At 53.9% G+C, this 17,958-nt stretch overlaps 1 protein-coding gene across 1 annotated transcript in view; it reads right to left on the bottom strand.

The window, feature by feature from the left end:
* Positions 1–7,068: 7,068 nt before the first annotated feature.
* Positions 7,069–17,958, bottom strand: part of Myo18b (myosin XVIIIB) — a 200,747-nt gene continuing 189,857 nt past the window's right edge. Inside the window, 1 exon segment of the mRNA XM_051162160.1 lies at positions 7,069–8,547. Coding sequence (XP_051018117.1) covers positions 7,344–8,547 — 1,204 coding nt within the window. The 3' untranslated portion in view covers positions 7,069–7,343.

Genomic DNA, 17,958 nt, shown 5'->3' with positions numbered 1-17,958 from the left:
GGTTGTGAGGACACAGTGGAGGTTGTGAGGACACACAGTGGAGGTGTGTGAGGACACAGTGGAGGTTGTGAGGACACACAGTGGGGGTTGTGAGGACACACAGTGGAGGTTGTGAGGACACACAGTGGAGGTTGTGAGGACACACAGTGGAGGTTGTGAGGACACACAGTGGAGGTTGTGAGGACACACAGTTGAGGTGTGTGAGGACACACAGTGGAGGTTGTGAGGACACACAGTGGAGGTGTGTGAGGACACACAGTGGAGGTTGTGAGGACACACAGTGGAGGTGTGTGAGGACACACAGTGGAGATTGTGAGGACACACAGTGGAGGTTGTGAGGACACACAGTGGAGGTTGTGAGGACACAGTGGAGGTTGTGAGGACACACAGTGGAGGTTGTGAGGACACACAGTGGAGGTTGTGAGGACACACAATAAAGGTTGTGAGGACACACAGTGGAGGTTGTGAGGACACACAGTGGAGGTTGTGAGGACACACAGTGGAGGTTGTGAGGACACACAGTGGAGGTGTGTGAGGACACACAGAATAAAGGTTGTGAGGACACACAGTGGAGGTGTGTGAGAACACAGTGGAGGTTGTGAGGACACAGAGTGGAGGTTGTGAGGACACACAGTGGAGGTTGTGAGGACACACAGTGGAGGTGTGTGAGGACACAGTGGAGGTTGTGAGGACACACAGTGGAGGATGTGATGACACACAGTGGAGGTGTGTGAGGACACACAGTGAAGGTTGTGAGGACACACAGTGGAGGTTGTGAGGACACACAGTGGAGGTTGTGAGGACTCACAGTGGAGGTCGTGAGGACAACAGTGGAGGTGTGTGAGGACACACAGTGGAGATTGTGAGGACACACAGTGGAGGTGTGTGAGGACACAGTGGAGGTTGTGAGGACACACAGTGGAGGTTGTGAAGACACATAGTGGAGGTCGTGAGGACACACAGTGGAGGTCATGAGGACACAGAGTGGAGGTTGTGAGGACAGAGTGGAGGTTGTGAGGACACACAGTGGAGGTGTGTGAGGACACACAGTGGAGGTTGTGAGGACACACAGTGGAGGTGTGTGAGGACACACAGTGGAGGTTGTGAGGACACAGAGTGGAGGTTGTGAGGACACACAGTGGAGGTGTGTGAGGACACACAGTGGAGGTGTGTGAGGACACACAGAATAAAGGTTGTGAGGACACACAGTGGAGGTGTGTGAGAACACAGTGGAGGTTGTGAGGACACAGAGTGGAGGTTGTGAGGACACACAGTGGAGGTTGTGAGGACACACAGTGGAGGTGTGTGAGGACACAGTGGAGGTTGTGAGGACACACAGTGGAGGATGTGATGACACACAGTGGAGGTGTGTGAGGACACACAGTGAAGGTTGTGAGGACACACAGTGGAGGTTGTGAGGACACACAGTGGAGGTTGTTGAGGACTCACAGTGGAGGTCGTGAGGACAACAGTGGAGGTGTGTGAGGACACAGTGGAGATTGTGAGGACACACAGTGGAGGTGTGTGAGGACACAGTGGAGGTTGTGAGGACACACAGTGGAGGTTGTGAGGACACATAGTGGAGGTCGTGAGGACACACAGTGGAGGTCATGAGGACACAGAGTGGAGGTTGTGAGGACACAGAGTGGAGGTTGTGAGGACACACAGTGGAGGTGTGTGAGGACACACAGTGGAGGTTGTGAGGACACACAGTGGAGGTGTGTGAGGACACACAGTGGAGGTTGTGAGGACACAGAGTGGAGGTTGTGAGGACACACAGTGGAGGTGTGTGAGGACACACAGTGGAGGTGTGTGAGACACACAGTGGAGGTTGTGAGGACACACAGTGGAGGTTGTGAGGACACAGAGTATATGTCTATCATCTTAGGTCATGGAGAGAGGCCCTAAGAGAGGCCATGTCCAGGACATTTGGTTTCAGATCCCTGACTCACAAGTGCCTGAGTTCCGCTCTTGTGGCTGAGGCCATGCAGCCTCTGTGGCGGGGCCTCTAGCAAACGCTGTGCTTTGAGGACCCAGTTCTCTGCAGCACACTGGGCTCTGTTATCCAGTGCTCGCTGCAGGCCTGACGAAGCTGCTCTGGGGAGAGGAGCGGCTGGCAGTCTCAAGCCTTCGGGGTGTTCCCGGACGGCCCCGTGGCCACGCTCTGACGCCTCTGGGTCACGCCCGCTTCCCCTCCAAGACCTTTGCACTCACCGATGAGCTGGGAGGCTGAAGGTGGGTGCTCCGAGGCCTCTGTTTGGGAACTCCAGTGGGACGATGGAAGACACGTGTGGGAACACAAGAAGTCCACTGCACCCCAGGTGTGCTGCTTCCAGAGCTCTGTATCCCCACCCACCCCCTCAGCCTCCATCTGGACTGCCCCCACTGCGCATGCGCAGAGCTGTGACCGCCCCCACTGCGCATGCTCAGAGCTGTGACCGCCCCCACCGAGCCGCCTCTTAACCCATTTTTTTCCTTTGTGTCCATTCTCACAAAAGAGAAACATGGACGTTCTAACTGCAAGGACCCCAGAACATGACCGTATTTCGAGACAGGAAATCAAATTTTTAAAAAGTTCATTAGGGTGGGGTTTCAGATGCATACAGAGAAGGGATAATAAGAGGAGTTAGGGAGAAGATGCAAGCCCCCCACAGTCCTCAGAAGGCTGGCCTCTTGGACCCTGGCTTCCGGCCTCTTGAAACAAGAGAGGGTACACACACTTCTGCCCTATAGGCTGCAGTCCTGTCCCCACAGCCAGGCACACCCACACTCCACACAGTGACTTATCTCATGGGTCCCCACAAGACAGACACAGTTGGGAGGGCAAAACGGAGACACGGGGAATTCAGAGGCCCATTGGTCCTGTGCGTTTCACCTCACCTGGCGCCATGTTTGTAAGAAGGGGCCTTCGCTGTTATCGTTCAGGACTCTTTGTAACACTGAAAGTAGACTGCGATGAGAAATGCTGGCCCAGCAGCAGCCGCATACTGTGTGATCAATGACCATTAGCCGGCTGTTATTAACTGGTAATTACCATTCTGACTCCTTTGAGGGTATTTAAGGAAGAGTATCTTGGCTGTGAGGATGGAAGTTGTGCAGTTTATGGTTCCAGTGTGCAGCAGTATGAGAGCTGGGATTGAGCATGGGCGGGGCCGTGAGTGGGAGGGGCTAAGTGTGGGAGGGGCTGAGCATGGGACGGGCTGTGAGTGGGTGGTGGCACGAGTGGGAGGGGCTGTGAGTGGGAGGGGCGGTGAGTGGGCGAGGCTAAGTGTGGGAGGGGCTGAGCATGGGACGGGCTGTGAGTGGGTGGTGGCACGAGTGGGAGGGGCTGAGTATGGGAGTGGCTTGGGTGGGAGGGGCTAGATGTGGGTAGGGCTGGGAATGTGGGTGGGGACATGCAGTTATGCCTGCCTGTCTCGTGTGTTGGGGTGTTGGGCTCATTCATTCGTGGAGGCTCCTAAAGGCTTGCATGTTCCTGTATACTCACAAAGCGGAGAGGTAGAAAAGCCGGGACAGGGTGGAGGAAAGTGTGGGGATCCAGGGAGATGGAAGACACTGGTCTGGCCCTGTGTGTGGGTCCCCAGCACCTGTGTAAGGTCTGGGCTTCGTGGTTCTGGCGGTTTGAAGGAACATCCACCATAGGCTTGTGTGTTTGAGGACTGGGTCCCCATGTGGTAGCATCATCTGGGAAGGCTTAAGAATTATGGCGTGGAGGAGGTGTGTCACGGGAGGTGAGTTCTGAGTTTAAAGAGGCAGCTCCCAGTTCCTCTCCTGTTTTGTCCTCATGGTTCATGGTAAGAGAGCCATCAGTACCCTGCTTTAGTCACCATGTCTGCCACCTGCTACCATGACAGTGATGGACTCTCATCCCTCTGGAAGCGTAAGGCAAACAGGCCCTTCCTTCTCCTGGTTGCCTTGTCATAGTGTTTTATCATAATAACTTGTATGAAGGGTTGTTGACATCAGCTGGGCAAGCTGCAGCAGCCAGTGTGAGCTTCCTGGAAACAAGGTAGCAAGTGGTAGTGGGAGTCACTCAAAATTGACCTCTGGCCCCATATGCACACATACATGTGCATGCATACACACACGTGCGCGCACATACACGCACATGCGTGCACACACACACACACACACACACACACACACACACACACACACACACACCACAGTTGGGTGATCCAGAAAGGCTTACTAGCAGCCATCACACTTATGCAAAAATGAAATGGCTAGGTGAGGAGGCAGGTCAGAGCCTGCAGACATGGTGGGAGGAAACGGGCAGTGCTCAGTGACCCCACTAAGTGTTTGGGCTGAACCCATCCTTCAGAGCCCTGTACTCGTATGGAATCAGAGATGGCCACGCCTACACAGGGAAACCACACAGAGTCCAGGGAAGGCAACTTTATTTCATACAGACCGAGCGTACACACAGCCTGGTGACCTGCAGGGACGTGTCTCGATGGGCCCATCCCATGTCTTGGGGGTGGCCATGCTGTCTGACTCTGGGTGGCAGGCCCCAGGAGCCTGGAGGGCTCTCTATTTCTCTCCAGGCCTTGGAGTAGGGCGTCTTCGACGGCAGCTGTGACCAGGGAGGCTGGAGGCAAAGGCAGGTGAGAGCAGGAGAGTGAGGTGCCAGCTGGGACGGTCTTGTCCGGAGGCTCAGCAGGCCTGAGCCTGGGGGAGGGGGCTTACCAGAGAGAGTGTGGTGGAAGGCAGGGCAAATTACTAAATGGCCTGCTGTTGTTCAGATCTGGACTGTCTCCACAGGCCTGAATTTAAAGGCTTTTTTTATGACGCTACTGGGATCTGGTGGGGTCCAGGCATGGGCGGCTCCCAGGCACTGGGGGAGCCTCCTGTGAGGCCACTGTGGACCCTTGTCTCTTCCTCTCTTGCCTTTTCCATCCACCCCTGAGCAACTGGCTTTGCACCGTGGAGCTCTCCACAGGCCAAAGCCACAGAGACCATCCATCGTGGACTGAAGCTTCCAGAACCCTGAGCCACTGTGGACCTCTCCTCTTTGTAAGTGGACCACAGGGGCAGGCCCACACAGCGTACAAAGTTAGAGTAACCTGCACTTCACTGAGCAGAGGCCAGGCCATTTCTCTTGTACGTGTGTGTGTGTGTGTGTGTGTGTGTGTATGTGTGCATATGCATATATGTATGTGTTTGTGTATGTATGTATATATGAATGTGTCTTATGAATATGTGTATATATGTATATTTGTGTGTGTGTGTGTGTGTGTGTGTGTGTGTGTGTGTGTGTATGTGTGTGTGTGTTTGAGACAGGGCCTCATTGTGCATCCCAGGCCTTGAACTGTGCCTCTCCTGCTCTACCTCCCCAGCAAGGGGGTCATGAGTGAGCATCGCCAACCCAGCTCATCATTTGATTCTCATTAAACCCTCAGACGCTGGCTACTGCCCACCCTGCCACCCATGAGGACACAGATGTTGATAAGATCCCATGGCTTTCCCATTGTTTTGTGCTAACGGTGAGGGCGGGAGGTAGGGGGCTGAGGGCGGGGCTTGCTTGGGGAGTGTGGTTTAGAACCCTGGCCTGGAAATCAGTGCTCACCAGTACCAAGAACTTCCCTCAGACGGAAGAGGGCACTTGAGTTAAAATAATAATAATAACAGTGGCAAAGACAAGGTGTTCTGGGCCAATGTGTAGCAAGAACCATCCCCCTGTGGTCGCACGCCCTTTACTTGGCCTTTGAAACTGCCTCCCGTGTCCCTGAGAGTGTAATAATGTAAATGAATATCAGATCTTTACTTGGTAATTGAGAGCAGAGAGAAGGCCATGCTAAGTCAAATTAATTTGCTGCATGCAGCCCAAGCAGGTCCCTGAGGAAGGGGCAGGACCTTACAATGGGCCGAGGATGCTCCAGAGCACGCGCTGCGAGGCAGCCTGGGGGCTGTGGCGGTGGGTGCACACACAGAGCTACAGCTTGGCAGCCTCAGCCTTGGGGTTTGTGTCATCTGGGGGCTACAGAGCAGCACTGGCTTCCTAGCCTAGGACACCTGGGTGGCAGGCCCTAAGGTCGAGCCTTGGACAGAGAAGGCCAGGATTCTGGAGTTCAGGGTCTCAGATCCGCCCGGGGGGGTTTTGAACTCTCGGGTCCCTGGATGGCCAACCTGTGAATCCGGGATAAACAGATAAGCCCTGGGCTTACTGCTAGCAGTGACCCACCGCTGGTGATGCGTTCCAAAAGGCCAGTCTGTGCGACAGCGACAGACTCCTGCCCTGTTCTTGTCTCAGGGAAGAAGCAGGATTAGCGATGGGATCAGAGGTGGGGTTGGGGAAAACCCAGCTGCTTGCTTCCTTGCTGCTGCTCTGTGGGGACTCTGCACCTGTTTCCCCTCCCCTCCTCACCCCTTTCCAGGCCCCAGTTTCCCTCTGTAGATAAAGCCAACATTGGTTCTCACCTCCAGTCGGGCCTCCGGTGGCTCGGTGAGAACATTCCATAGACAATTCAACCCCGAGGGGGAAAGGCAGCTAAGAAAATGAGGCTCAGTGGGAACACTAAGAGGCCGGCACCACCTTCGTGTGCATGTGACCGTGTGTGTGTGCAGCTGTATGTGTGTGCACGTGTATGTACCTGTTGGGAGCAGAGGGCAGCCTCAGGTGTTGTTCCTCGGGAGACGTCCACCTTGAATTTTGAGACGGTGTCTCTCACTGAGCCTAGAACTCACAGATGAGGCTAGTTTGGCTGGCCTTTGAGCTCCAGCCACTCACTGCTGTCCCTCTTCAGTGTTGGGGTTGCAAGCACATGCCACTACACTCAGCATTTTTTAAACATTGGCTCTGGGGGAATCGAACTCAGGTCCTTATGCTTGCAAGGCAAGCGCTCTATCAATTGAGCCATCTCCCCAAACCAACCCCACCTCCACCTGTGTGTGTGTGTGTGTGTGTGTGTGTGTGTGTGTGTGGAGGCCTGAGGCTGACATCAAGTGCCTTCTTCAGTCTTCCCCTATCTCATAGGTTGAGTCAGGGTCTCGCTGAAGCCAGGGCTTGTGTGTTTGGCTCATCTGCCTCCGCCTCCTGAGTTGTGGGGCTGTAGGCTGGCTACCGTGCCTGCTTGGCTTTTACGTGGGTGCTGGGGATACAAACTCGAGTCCTTATTCTTTGTGGGAAAGCGCTCTCCCCACGGAGCTTTCTCCCCAGCCCCTCTGGCACTGCCTTTAGCGCCATCTCCCAGGACCCTCTGCTTTCTGGTGCCATCCTCCTGCATCTTACAGTGCCATGTGACATCAGCTACGGCCTCTGACACCTTGGAGCAAGCCACCCCAGGGTTAAAGTTGAACCCCACTTCCCCTGAGAGGCTTGCCGTCCTTACCTGCGGGAGTCCCTACTTCTGGAGATACTTTCTCATAATGCTTTCGACGTCGTCGTCATCGTCATCACCTCTTCTCCCAGGGCCAGGCTCTCTGTGCTCGGGGGACATTTGCTCACCACCGTCACCTTGGAGCCTTGGGACCCTGGGACCACTCTTGACGCTGTCTGTACTTCTGAAGGACACAATGGAGCCGGAGGATGAGGATGAGTCGGAGAGCTGAGCGGGGTCCTTGGGCTCTGGGTTCTTTTTCAAAATGGTTTTGATCCCCGAGAGAAAGGAGCGGCCGGCGGCTCCTGCTGCAGCCTCAAAGCGGACACCTTGGTGTTTTGAGGCCTCCTCCTCTTTGGCAGCAGCCCCCGACAAAGGAGTGCCGGATTTCCTGACAGCCGGAAGGAAGTCGTCAAAGTCCACTTTGGTCTGGCTTTTGTAGTTGAGGCTTGGAAGCTTCCAGCTGAAGGGGTCACTGTCCAGTGTTTCTCCCATCAGATGGGAGAACTGGCGGTTCTGGAAGACAAGAGGCTCCTTCCCAAAGTCTGGGCAGCCGGCGTCGTCCACCGAGGACTCCAGGCACCGCCTCCTGGGCCGCAGCGTAGGGGATACGAGTGGGTCCCTGAGCGCCATGGGGGAGCTCAGCTTTCTCCACGTGCTGGGTCCTGACTCTAAGAGGGACTCGCAGGAACCAAACCGTGTCTTCTGTTTGCCAGGCAGCTCTGAGGAGACGCACTTGAGACTGGTGGACCGGGAGAGGCCAGCTGTGGCCCCCTCTGCTCCCAGAGGAGACTTTGCCGTGGTCCTCAGTGAGCAGTCTCCCTCATCGCTGCTGGCTCTGCCCCTCCTAAGTGAGGAAGCCCTGGTAGTCTGGAAAATGGGGAGCGTGGGTGCGTCCCCCAGATGCAAAGAGGAACCCTGGCCCCTCTGAGCCCTCTTCCTGCGGAGCTCTTCTACAAACTCTGAGAGAGCAGCAGATGGGCTGGGCAGCTTGTCCCTGGGCGGGGGTGACATAGCCCTGCTCTGAGAGGTGGGAGATGAGGTCGGAGTACCTGGTCGCTCTGGGGTGGTTTTTCTGTGGACAACAAATCCTTCCTCATCCCCCAAATGGTAGGGCTTTTGTGGGAAGACTGGGTGGAGAGACCCAGAACCACCCCTGGGAGTCTCTCTGGGAGCCTCCCAGGCTGACGAGGATGCTGGTCTCAGCCTCTCAGGCTCTTCACTCATCCTGTGTCAAGAAGAAGAAAAAAAATGCAACCGCTAGAAACTGCAGCTCTTACACTGCGTGACCCACGCGAGAGCTGCTGAGCCCGGCCTGAGCGTCACTCTGTCTTTGTAAATGCCACCCCTGCTGCAGCCTTTAGCGAGTCATGTGATTCGATGTGGAAATTCCAGCTGTGTAAATGATTTTGAGTTGCTTTCTGAGATGCAATTTCTATCTATAATTAAACCCGGCTAAGTACATCTGAGTGGATTGACACCACGGCTACTATGAGTGACCTGGACCTACGGGACATTCTGTCTGATGGAACTTCACTTCGGACCCTGGGGTTTTGGTGAGTGAGTAATTCGCTTTTCCAAACCTGGAGGGAAAGCACACAAGGATGACTTATTCGTTTAAGGGCAAGCTCAGAGCGCAGCTCGAAAAAGTGGGGTACTGGGGCATCGGTTACCCCAGTTGTGTCTTGGGGAGAGTACTTCATGAGACCTATGATGGCTTCATGGAGTGGAGGGTTGGGGGACAGATACAAATCATTTCCCCTAAAGGAAAGAGAGTCACATGAAATGAGCTTGAAGCCACAGCTCTGCACCGGGTGGCAGTTGGGGGGAGGGGCACAGGGTGGGGAGGCAGCTTCTATTCTGAAACACGAGCCTCCATTTTCACACAGCAGTTTGCAGCAGCTGCACACCACGTCCCCGAAGCCAGAGTCTTAAAGCCTGTGTGTGGGAACTGTAGGCCACAAAATAAAGGGCGTTCCTTAAAAGAAGTGACAGGCCAACAGTGCTTCCCTTAATAAATAAAAAAAGTTCTTTGCCCTCCCTCTCAGGGAAACAAGCATCTGTCCACCCACTACTGATGTCTCGTAATTTATTAAAAACAAAAACAAAAACAGGCGTATCAGATGTCAGGTTTGGCCAAGGGAGGCAGAGCTGCTGGAGCAGGCCTGCGGTGAGGTCTGGCTGCTTATTGGCTCTGTGACAGTGGGGACAAGTGCAGGAGGTCTGCCAAACACCAAAGATGGCTGGGACGCTGCCTGGAAATTGTCACACAGGGTAGTTGGAGAGGTGTGGGGCTTCGGAACCTGGGGGTACAGCCACACTGAGGGCCCTCGGAGGAGATGGCTGACGGGACAGAAAGGCCCAGCTAGCATCTCTTCCAGGCCTTATTTTCTTAGGAAATGATTCTACCCCACAGGCGTCAGGCAGTGGAGTCTTGGGAGTGACTAGGTTTGAGGGTGAGTCTCTCTCAGGGCTGGGGAGACAGTCTGGTAGGTAGAGTGCACGCCACACAAATGTGAGGACCTAACCTGACATGAGAGGGCTGGCATGACCATGTGTACTTGTCATCTCAGTACTGAGGAGGAGAGACAGGTGGCCCTGCGAGCTCTAGCCAATCAGCCAGGCTAATCGATGAGTGCCAGGCCAGTACAGACCCTGTCTTAAAACCCAAGGTGGACAGAGCTTCATCCCGTGGGCTACTCTCCTAGAGGATCCGGCCAGTGTGGCGCCTGGGAGATGCTGCCAGATCACGAGGACGGAGCATAGGGCTGGTTGCACTCACTGGCCCCTGCTCCATGCTAGACTAGGCAGAGCCAGCGTGAGCAGTGACAAGGAGCCAGGCCACCCCCGTCCTCAGCTCCTGTCCTGTGTCGCCTCTCACCCTTCCGGGAGCCCCACTCTGCCTGCTCTGTGATGGTGGCCTCATAGGCAGTCGGTTAGGAAAGCAAAGCAAAAGCTTCTGGTTTTGTGCTTGGCATCATCCTGCAGTCCAGAGGAACGCAGAAGTGAATAACAGCCCATCACAAATGCCTCTGGTCCTCACCGCCCCACCCCCAGCCTCGCAGCCCCCAGCCTCCAGACGTAACCCACCACTCGACACAGTGAGACCATAGATGGAACTGAGAGGGATAGAGAGGGCTGACCACTACACAGCCGGTGACCTTGCATCACTCAGCAGGAAGTGGGCAGCCCCGTGTGCTGAAACAAAACCTCCACACTTCTCCCACAGCAGCTGCCGCCTTTCCTATTTCTTGCCTGTCAGGTCCTGTCCTGTCACAGCTGGACCTACCTAAGTGCTGAGTGTGAAGCCCAATGGCTGCTTTCCAGTCACCTGAAGGCATGCCTGTCCCCCTACACACACACACACACACACACACACACACACACACACACACACACGCACACACGCATGCACACTCAGACACACTCACACATGCACGCATACTCACACACACTCACACACACATTCACGTCCCCCTACACACACACGCATGCACACTCAGACACACTCACACACACACGCATGCACACTCACACACACACATTCACACACACGCATGCACACTCACACACACATGCACGCATACTCACACACACACTCACACACACATTCACGTCCCCCTACACACACACACACGCATGCACACTCAGACACACTCACACACATGCACGCACTCACACACACTCACACACACATTCACGTCCCCCTACACACACATGCACACACGCACACACGCATGCACACTCAGACACACTCACACACGCATGCACACTCACACACACAAGCATGCACGCTCAGACACACTCAGACACACTCACACACACATTCATGTCCCCCTACACACACTCTCACACACACGTGCACACTCAGACACACTCACACACATTCACACACACACACACGCATGCGCACACGCGCCACAAGGTGACATCCACACTCTATTCATTTCACTCTCCTTTTTGATAAACAGCTTTGAGCTGTCATGGCCAGTGGGCCGCTGCCGAGCTGACAAAAGTCATTTCTGTGCTGTCTTGGTCCTGAAAGGAGGCGGGCGTGATGAATGTACCTCAGGCCTCAGTCTCATCCATCGCCTGCTACTCAGGGTGGGTGTTGACACCAAGGGTGCTTGCTGCTTGGTCTCCCGGAACTCTGTGGTCCCCTTGCTCCCAACTCCAACCATCACTGGTGGTTTCGGATACCAGGGTGAGGCGGGAGAAAATGGAGTGACTAGGCTCTGAAGGAAGACGGGGAGGAAGGGGAAGCGGAAGAGCCAAAGACGACAAAATCACGTGGGCAGGGTCCTATCGTCTTTAGTCCTATAACTGCTCAGTCAGTACTCAGCCTGGCTCACAGTCAGGTGACCAGTAAATGGTGGATGTAATTGGGGTAGAGGAGAAAGAAGAGTGACTAAGATAAGACGGAAAAAGGGGTGGACAGAGGCACGGGAAGAGGAGGAAGGCCAGGGAGTGACAGGAACCGGAGTAGTGCAAGGAAGGGACAACTGGTAGACCACTGGGAGACAGCAGAGCAGTGGAAGGAAGATGAACAGCCCAGATGGTAGAGGAGGGAAGAGGGAAACAGGTGAGGGCATGAGGCAGGCAGAGACTCACAGGAGGGACCAGTTCTGACCTTTTCATCTCTGACAGAAAGGTTGGGGTGGCAGGCTGGGGAACAGGACCAGCCAGGAGCCCAGATGTGGGTCTGCAGGTCCCACACTGCACTGTAAGGTGCAGGTAGCCCAGCTGGGTGGCCCTAAGTGCTGCAGGTGTGGCCTTGGCTTCATAAGCAGGCTCCAGGGCTGAGCCCTGCCTTCCTGGGATGGCCTGGAGCCTTTGGGGGACCAGCAGGGACACAGCCACATCACGTGGATTCCTAGGAGGACTACAAAGGACAGGGGTGTTGGGTGGGATGTAAAGACCTCCCCCTGAGCTCCACCGCACAGAAGCCCATGCCCCTCGTGTCTCTCAGCCTTCCCTGTTGCTGTCTGTATATGAAATTCTTTGTATGCACAGTCTGTGCGGACATTGTGAGATTATTTTTATTTTTATTTTTATTTTTTGTCTAGACATCCTCCAGGCTTTGGGGAAAGAACCCCAGCTCTGCTGCTTGAGGCTGGTGTTATCCTGTCCCAGCTCTGTAACCTTTGAGCACAGCCTGTGTTCAGGAACCCAGACCTGTGACACTTATTCTTGCTCTCCATGTGTCCTCCAGGGTAGCCTGGCTGGAACTATCTCTACCTCTCCCCCTCCCTCTCCCCTCCCTTTCCCCCTTCCCCTCTTTCCCCCTCCCCCTCTCTCCCTTCCTCCCTCCCCGTGACGGATGCCAAGGAGATGCTACAGTGCTGAGGGCTCTCCAAGTGGCTGGGAGAAGGGTGATGAATGCCACTTGGGGTGATGGTTAGTGTCTGAAGAAAAGCTCCTGAGATATCTCGGGGTCCTCTGCAGCCTGACCCTTAGTCACTCCAAAGAACAAGCACTGAAGTGGTTCTCATACTCCAATGCAGAGATAGTGAGTGTTCACAGTCATGGACCTTAATGCCCCCGGCCTTGGGCTAGAATCAGGGCAGAGAACAGGCAGATCTCCTGCCTCCACGGCCACCCCAAGAGCTAGGAGTTACGGCCTTCGGGCAGAACAGGGGAGAGGGAACACCCCTGTGGCACACAGAAAGGAGGTACCTGAGGTGCGGTCCCATGCAAGCGAGCTAATACATTGCAGTGTACTTGTCTCTGTGGCCTTTTGCTAGACTCTGTGGGTGATCCATGGCTGACACTACCTCTGACATCACAGCTTGGTGGCTGGGGACCTTGTCTGGTGCTGCCTTGAGTGACACTGTCATTGGGATTGCCGCCTTACATTCTCCGGGCCAGAGTTTCCTCAGCTGAGAAATAGGGGTGTCCGCATGCACCTCCCAGTGTCACAGCAAGAAAAGACCCACGACAGAAATATTGATCGCTGCCTAGATTAGCCTCGCCTGTGGTAGATGCTCAGTAAATACATAGGGAGTGAGGCAGGGGAGTCGCCATATATAGCAGCCCCACAAACACACACTGGATTCATGAGGGCAAGTCTCCAGTCCTCTGGCACACAGTAGGTGCTCAGCTCAATATGTTCCATTATTAGAATGCCCAGCACACAGTAGGCGTCCAATAAATGCTGACTAGTTAATCCATATGAGTCTATAGGAATGCCCTGTGTGTTTGGCTGTCTAATATTGCAGAGAATCCTTAGGTAAGCCAGGATATTCCCATCTTTGGAACACGGGACTTTGCAAGGTCAGAAAAATGAGTCTTTAAGTGAGCAGTAGTGGGTTCAAATCCCACCTTTCCCCCTTCCGAGCCAAGCTTCTTCTAGGGGCATGTCTCAGGTCTCAGGGTGTCATTAGGAGTTAGGGGTGAGGTGTGCTGGCTGCCCAGCCTCCATCTGCCCCAGGGCGGGGCAGGTAACACATCCTATAGTCCCACCTGCATGTTCAGTCAGCCCTCCACCCCTGCAGACTCTGCATCCGTGGACTCAACCAGATCAAAGACACCTGAAAAATAACCACGAGACTGTACCAGGCACGCGCAGATACTCTTTCCTGACGTTTTCCTCACACAGTACGGTTCGACCACTCCTTAGCCAGCAGGTGAGTGAGGTCAGTGTGCCGGCTATCAAGAAGTGACTGAGGGCATACACGGGGTGGGGGTGTCACAGACTCTGTGCAAATCCAGCCCGTATCACACGTGTATCTGTGAGGCCTTCAGAAACCAAGTCCCCGTAAACACCCAGGGACGAGTGATGACTCACTCCAAAGCGCCGCTCTCCGTCAGGCTAATCTGTTTCAGCATCCTAACACCTGTCTGTCTGCTTGTCCTTGCTGGCTCTGCGGAAGACTTCAGACTGAGCACAGACGCTAAAAAATAAACACGACCTGCCCCGCTGGAAAGGAGAAGGCAGCAGCTGAGAAGGGGTCTCCTGTGGGGAATACACTTCCCCTGCCAGGTTGCCTTGTGGATGCGTCTCCTGTGTCTTCATTCTGAGCGCGAGCATGGCAGCTATGCAGCCAACAAAGCAATCATGTCACCATGTCACCCAGGTCAGCACCTCGGCCCTACCTTACACACGGGCAAACCGAGACTCACTGAGGTGAAACTATTTGCTCACGGTCTTCCTGCAACGTGGGTTGGGACCTGGATCAGGGCCTTCCGTGGCCAGGTGTCATCCACTCCTGGCTATTGCCAGATCCCACACCCCAGGGCTGAGGGACAGTGTGGGCCTATAGCCAGGTGAAGTTTACCCAGTTTTCCACATGTCTTCTCAAAGTCCATCATGGCACAGGCCCAACTCACCGACCCCTGGATGCTGACGTCATACTTAACCACACAGCAGCATTTGCAATTCCTGCCTTGGCATCCGGCTGGAGCCAGAGCCAGTTGGATCCACAGGAGACTCAATGCAGATGGATAAGTCACCCACAGAGGTGAGCTGTCACCCCCATTCTTCACAGACACCCTGAAACCATCGAGCAAGTTGCTGTTCTTTAATACTGGTGAGGTCTGGGGTGAGACATGAGTTTGCTCTGAACGTGGCCCAGTGATACAAGAGTCAAATGCTGAAGATCGGCACGGTGCCCAGGGCTGCACACAAGGTGCGCATCAGGTTTACACTACGCTCCTTAAAGCACAGGATACAGGCATTGTCAAGCCACAGGACACGTGACAAATGGAAAGACACAGTCTCACACCAAATAGTTACCCCCAAATTCTCACCTCCTAGTCACCCTGCCGCCTTACCTTTTTTTTGTCCCATTTTACAACTGAGAAAGGTGAGGCTCAGAGGGACCAGTGAGCTTGCTGAGGAACCAGCTGAGCTGCGAGATGCCCCATCTGGTCTGTCTGTCTCAAGACTGGGGCTGTCTTACAGGCTGCCTTCCCCGCCTCGAACGCAAATCTTTGGCTCTGGACGCACCCGTGAAGAAGGGTTTGCTGTGCAGGAAGGTTCCAGGTGGAGTGTGAAGCCCGCAGGGTGCATGCAGCACGGGGCTGGCAAGAGAGCTCACCGTTTGCTCTGAGCCTGGAGCGCAGGCTTTCTGGAGGCTGTGGGATGACTCAGGGTTTGGAAGGGAGTGAGGGAGACAATGAGTGCTGCTCATGGGTTGGGAAGGATGCGTGCCTGCAGGAGGGAAGGGCCCCCACCCCACTAGTTATTAGCTGATTCCATCTGCAAAACTCTTGGCAGGCGGTGACTACTACCCACACTTCTTGGACAGGAAAGTGAAGCTCTGTGAGGTCACCAGGCTTAGAGGGAAGGTGGGAAGCAAGAGGGACAAGGGGATGACCGAGCTAAAGTGACGAGGTCAGCAGGAGGCTGTCCCCATGTTCCTTCACTCCCGGCTTGACAGTGTGGACACTAGGGTGAGACAGACAAGGGTGCCATGAGGTAGGATGGCTGCCCAGCCTTGTTTGCAGTTCCTTCTGTTGCTTCCGGAGGCCTCAGTCCTTCATGCAGAAGGCAGCCCATGAGCTGCCTCAGGGGACCTCACCCACAGACCCTGCACAGGTCATCCCAAGTTTTGCCTTACAGACACCAGGAGCAGGGGACTGTCAGGGTTGCTAGACACTGGGTAGAGAGGAATGTAGGGAGTGAAAAAAAGCCTAGACCAGGGACCAAAACTCAGATAAATACCAGGTCCTATAGCACAGTACAGAAACCGAAGTCCACTGGGACCCGTGCTGTACTGTGCAATAACTTCAGGCCTCTGAAGATCCTGACACATGGAAACGGCCAAGCCAGAGGAGACGAGAGGGGAATAAGTGGTCTCCATTTGAGCACTGCAGATTCCACACACACTGAATTACGGCCCCGTACCCAGAAAATATGGAAAAAAGCTGCGTCAATTAAAAAGAATAATTCCAGAAACCTACCCCCCAATCCATTTCCATGAAGAAAGCAGAGAATGAGGGTCTGAGTGTAGATCTAAGACAGACAGGCACATATTGGGGGACCTGCTGGGGAGCCACAGTCCTTCCTGCCCCATCTGACTGTAAGCCTCAGACTTCTCCAACGCAAAACTTATCTGTCTAAACAGCCATGGAAGACAGCGAAATGCAACCATTACCTACCACCAGGTGTTTAAAAAGAAGGATTTTATGAGGAGGTAATTGTTGCACTTAGAAACCTGGTGATATAAGACTGTTTAGAGACAACCGGAATACGATGCATATTAAAACCCAAGACGACACTACATGTTTCCTAATGTCTACGATCCTGAGATCTCCATGAGAGAGAGAGAGGGTACAAGGACAGCAATAACGTCGGTTTTGCAAAGCGCAAACAGTCATCAAAGTAAAGGAGAGGCTGATAAAGTTCAAGATGGCCAGACACCGCCATTCTTTAAAAGGGAATGAAGGGTGGGGGATGAGTTGTTTACTATAGAGTCTATTGCGTAAGCACAGGGACCAGAGTTCAGAATCCCAACATTCACACAAGTAGCCAGGCTCAGCCATGAGCATCTGTGATCCCAGCCCCAGGGAGGCAGAGATAGGCAGAGCCCCAGGGCTTTCTAGCTGAAAACTTCAGCTGGATCTATGAGCTCTGGGTTCAGCGGAAAGGCCCTGTCTCAAAAAACAAGATAGACAGTGACTGAGGGAAACACCCGATGTTGACCTCTGACCTTCACATGTGTGGGCACACACAAACATGCACAAACACATACACAACTTGCACACACACATGAAACAGGAAGAAAAAAAAAGAAGGAAGAGATGAGGGGATGCAGAAAAGCAAAGCAACATCTTATAGGCTCCCAGGGATCCCTTGTTTTATATATATATGTATGGCTTTTTTGTTTTGTTTTGTTTTTGAGATAGGGTCTCTCTGTGCAGCCTTGGCTGTCCTGGACTCGCTTTGTAGACCAGGCTGGCCTCAAACTCAAATTGATCCACCTGGTTCTGCCTCCCAAGTGCTGGGATTAAAGGCGTACGTCACCACCGCCAGGCTTAAAATCTGACATGTTTACCATTCTTCAATCACCAGTCCCACTGAGAAGTCCATGCCTCTGAGGCTAGGCTGGCCCCTGGGGCTCATACCATCCCCTCCCCTCTCAATGCAGCCCCACTACTTTGCATTATAATTTCATGCCTACTCATGTATGCCTCCTACCTACACACAGCTTTCCTTTATGAAGCCCCAGAATCAAGAAGAGTGCTTTGAAAAGATTCATGGACTGTAGGGTGTGAAATGGCTGAAAGAGGTATGCCTTGAGGAGAGTGGGAGGGCAGCTGTATCTGCTTCATGTAGAGTGCTTACATCAGACCCCAGTCAACCAAAGTCACTTCTTGTGACATAAAAACAACAGCTTCAAAACCAACTTTGAACACGCAGTCCTGAACACACTCTCCAAGAGCCTGGCCTCATTTCCGTAGGGCGCCATCCACCTCCAGATATCAGATTGGTGTTGGAGCCTCAATCTTACTCCACCTTGTGCTGGACAAAGAGCAGTAGGCAGCTCTCCAGCCCTTCACTGCGAGAGAAGGAACACACTGTTCTACTGTTGAGTCTTTTGAACATATTTTCCTCCCAGTTTTGAAAGACTGTAACCTTAGATACGAGTTATGATTAAAATCTCTAACAGGATTATGAGTTTATGTGAATCAGCGT

This window comes from Acomys russatus, chromosome 19, assembly GCF_903995435.1.
Source record: "Acomys russatus chromosome 19, mAcoRus1.1, whole genome shotgun sequence".
NCBI lineage: Eukaryota > Metazoa > Chordata > Mammalia > Rodentia > Muridae > Acomys > Acomys russatus.
This window is presented reverse-complemented; position numbering and strand designations above follow the sequence as displayed.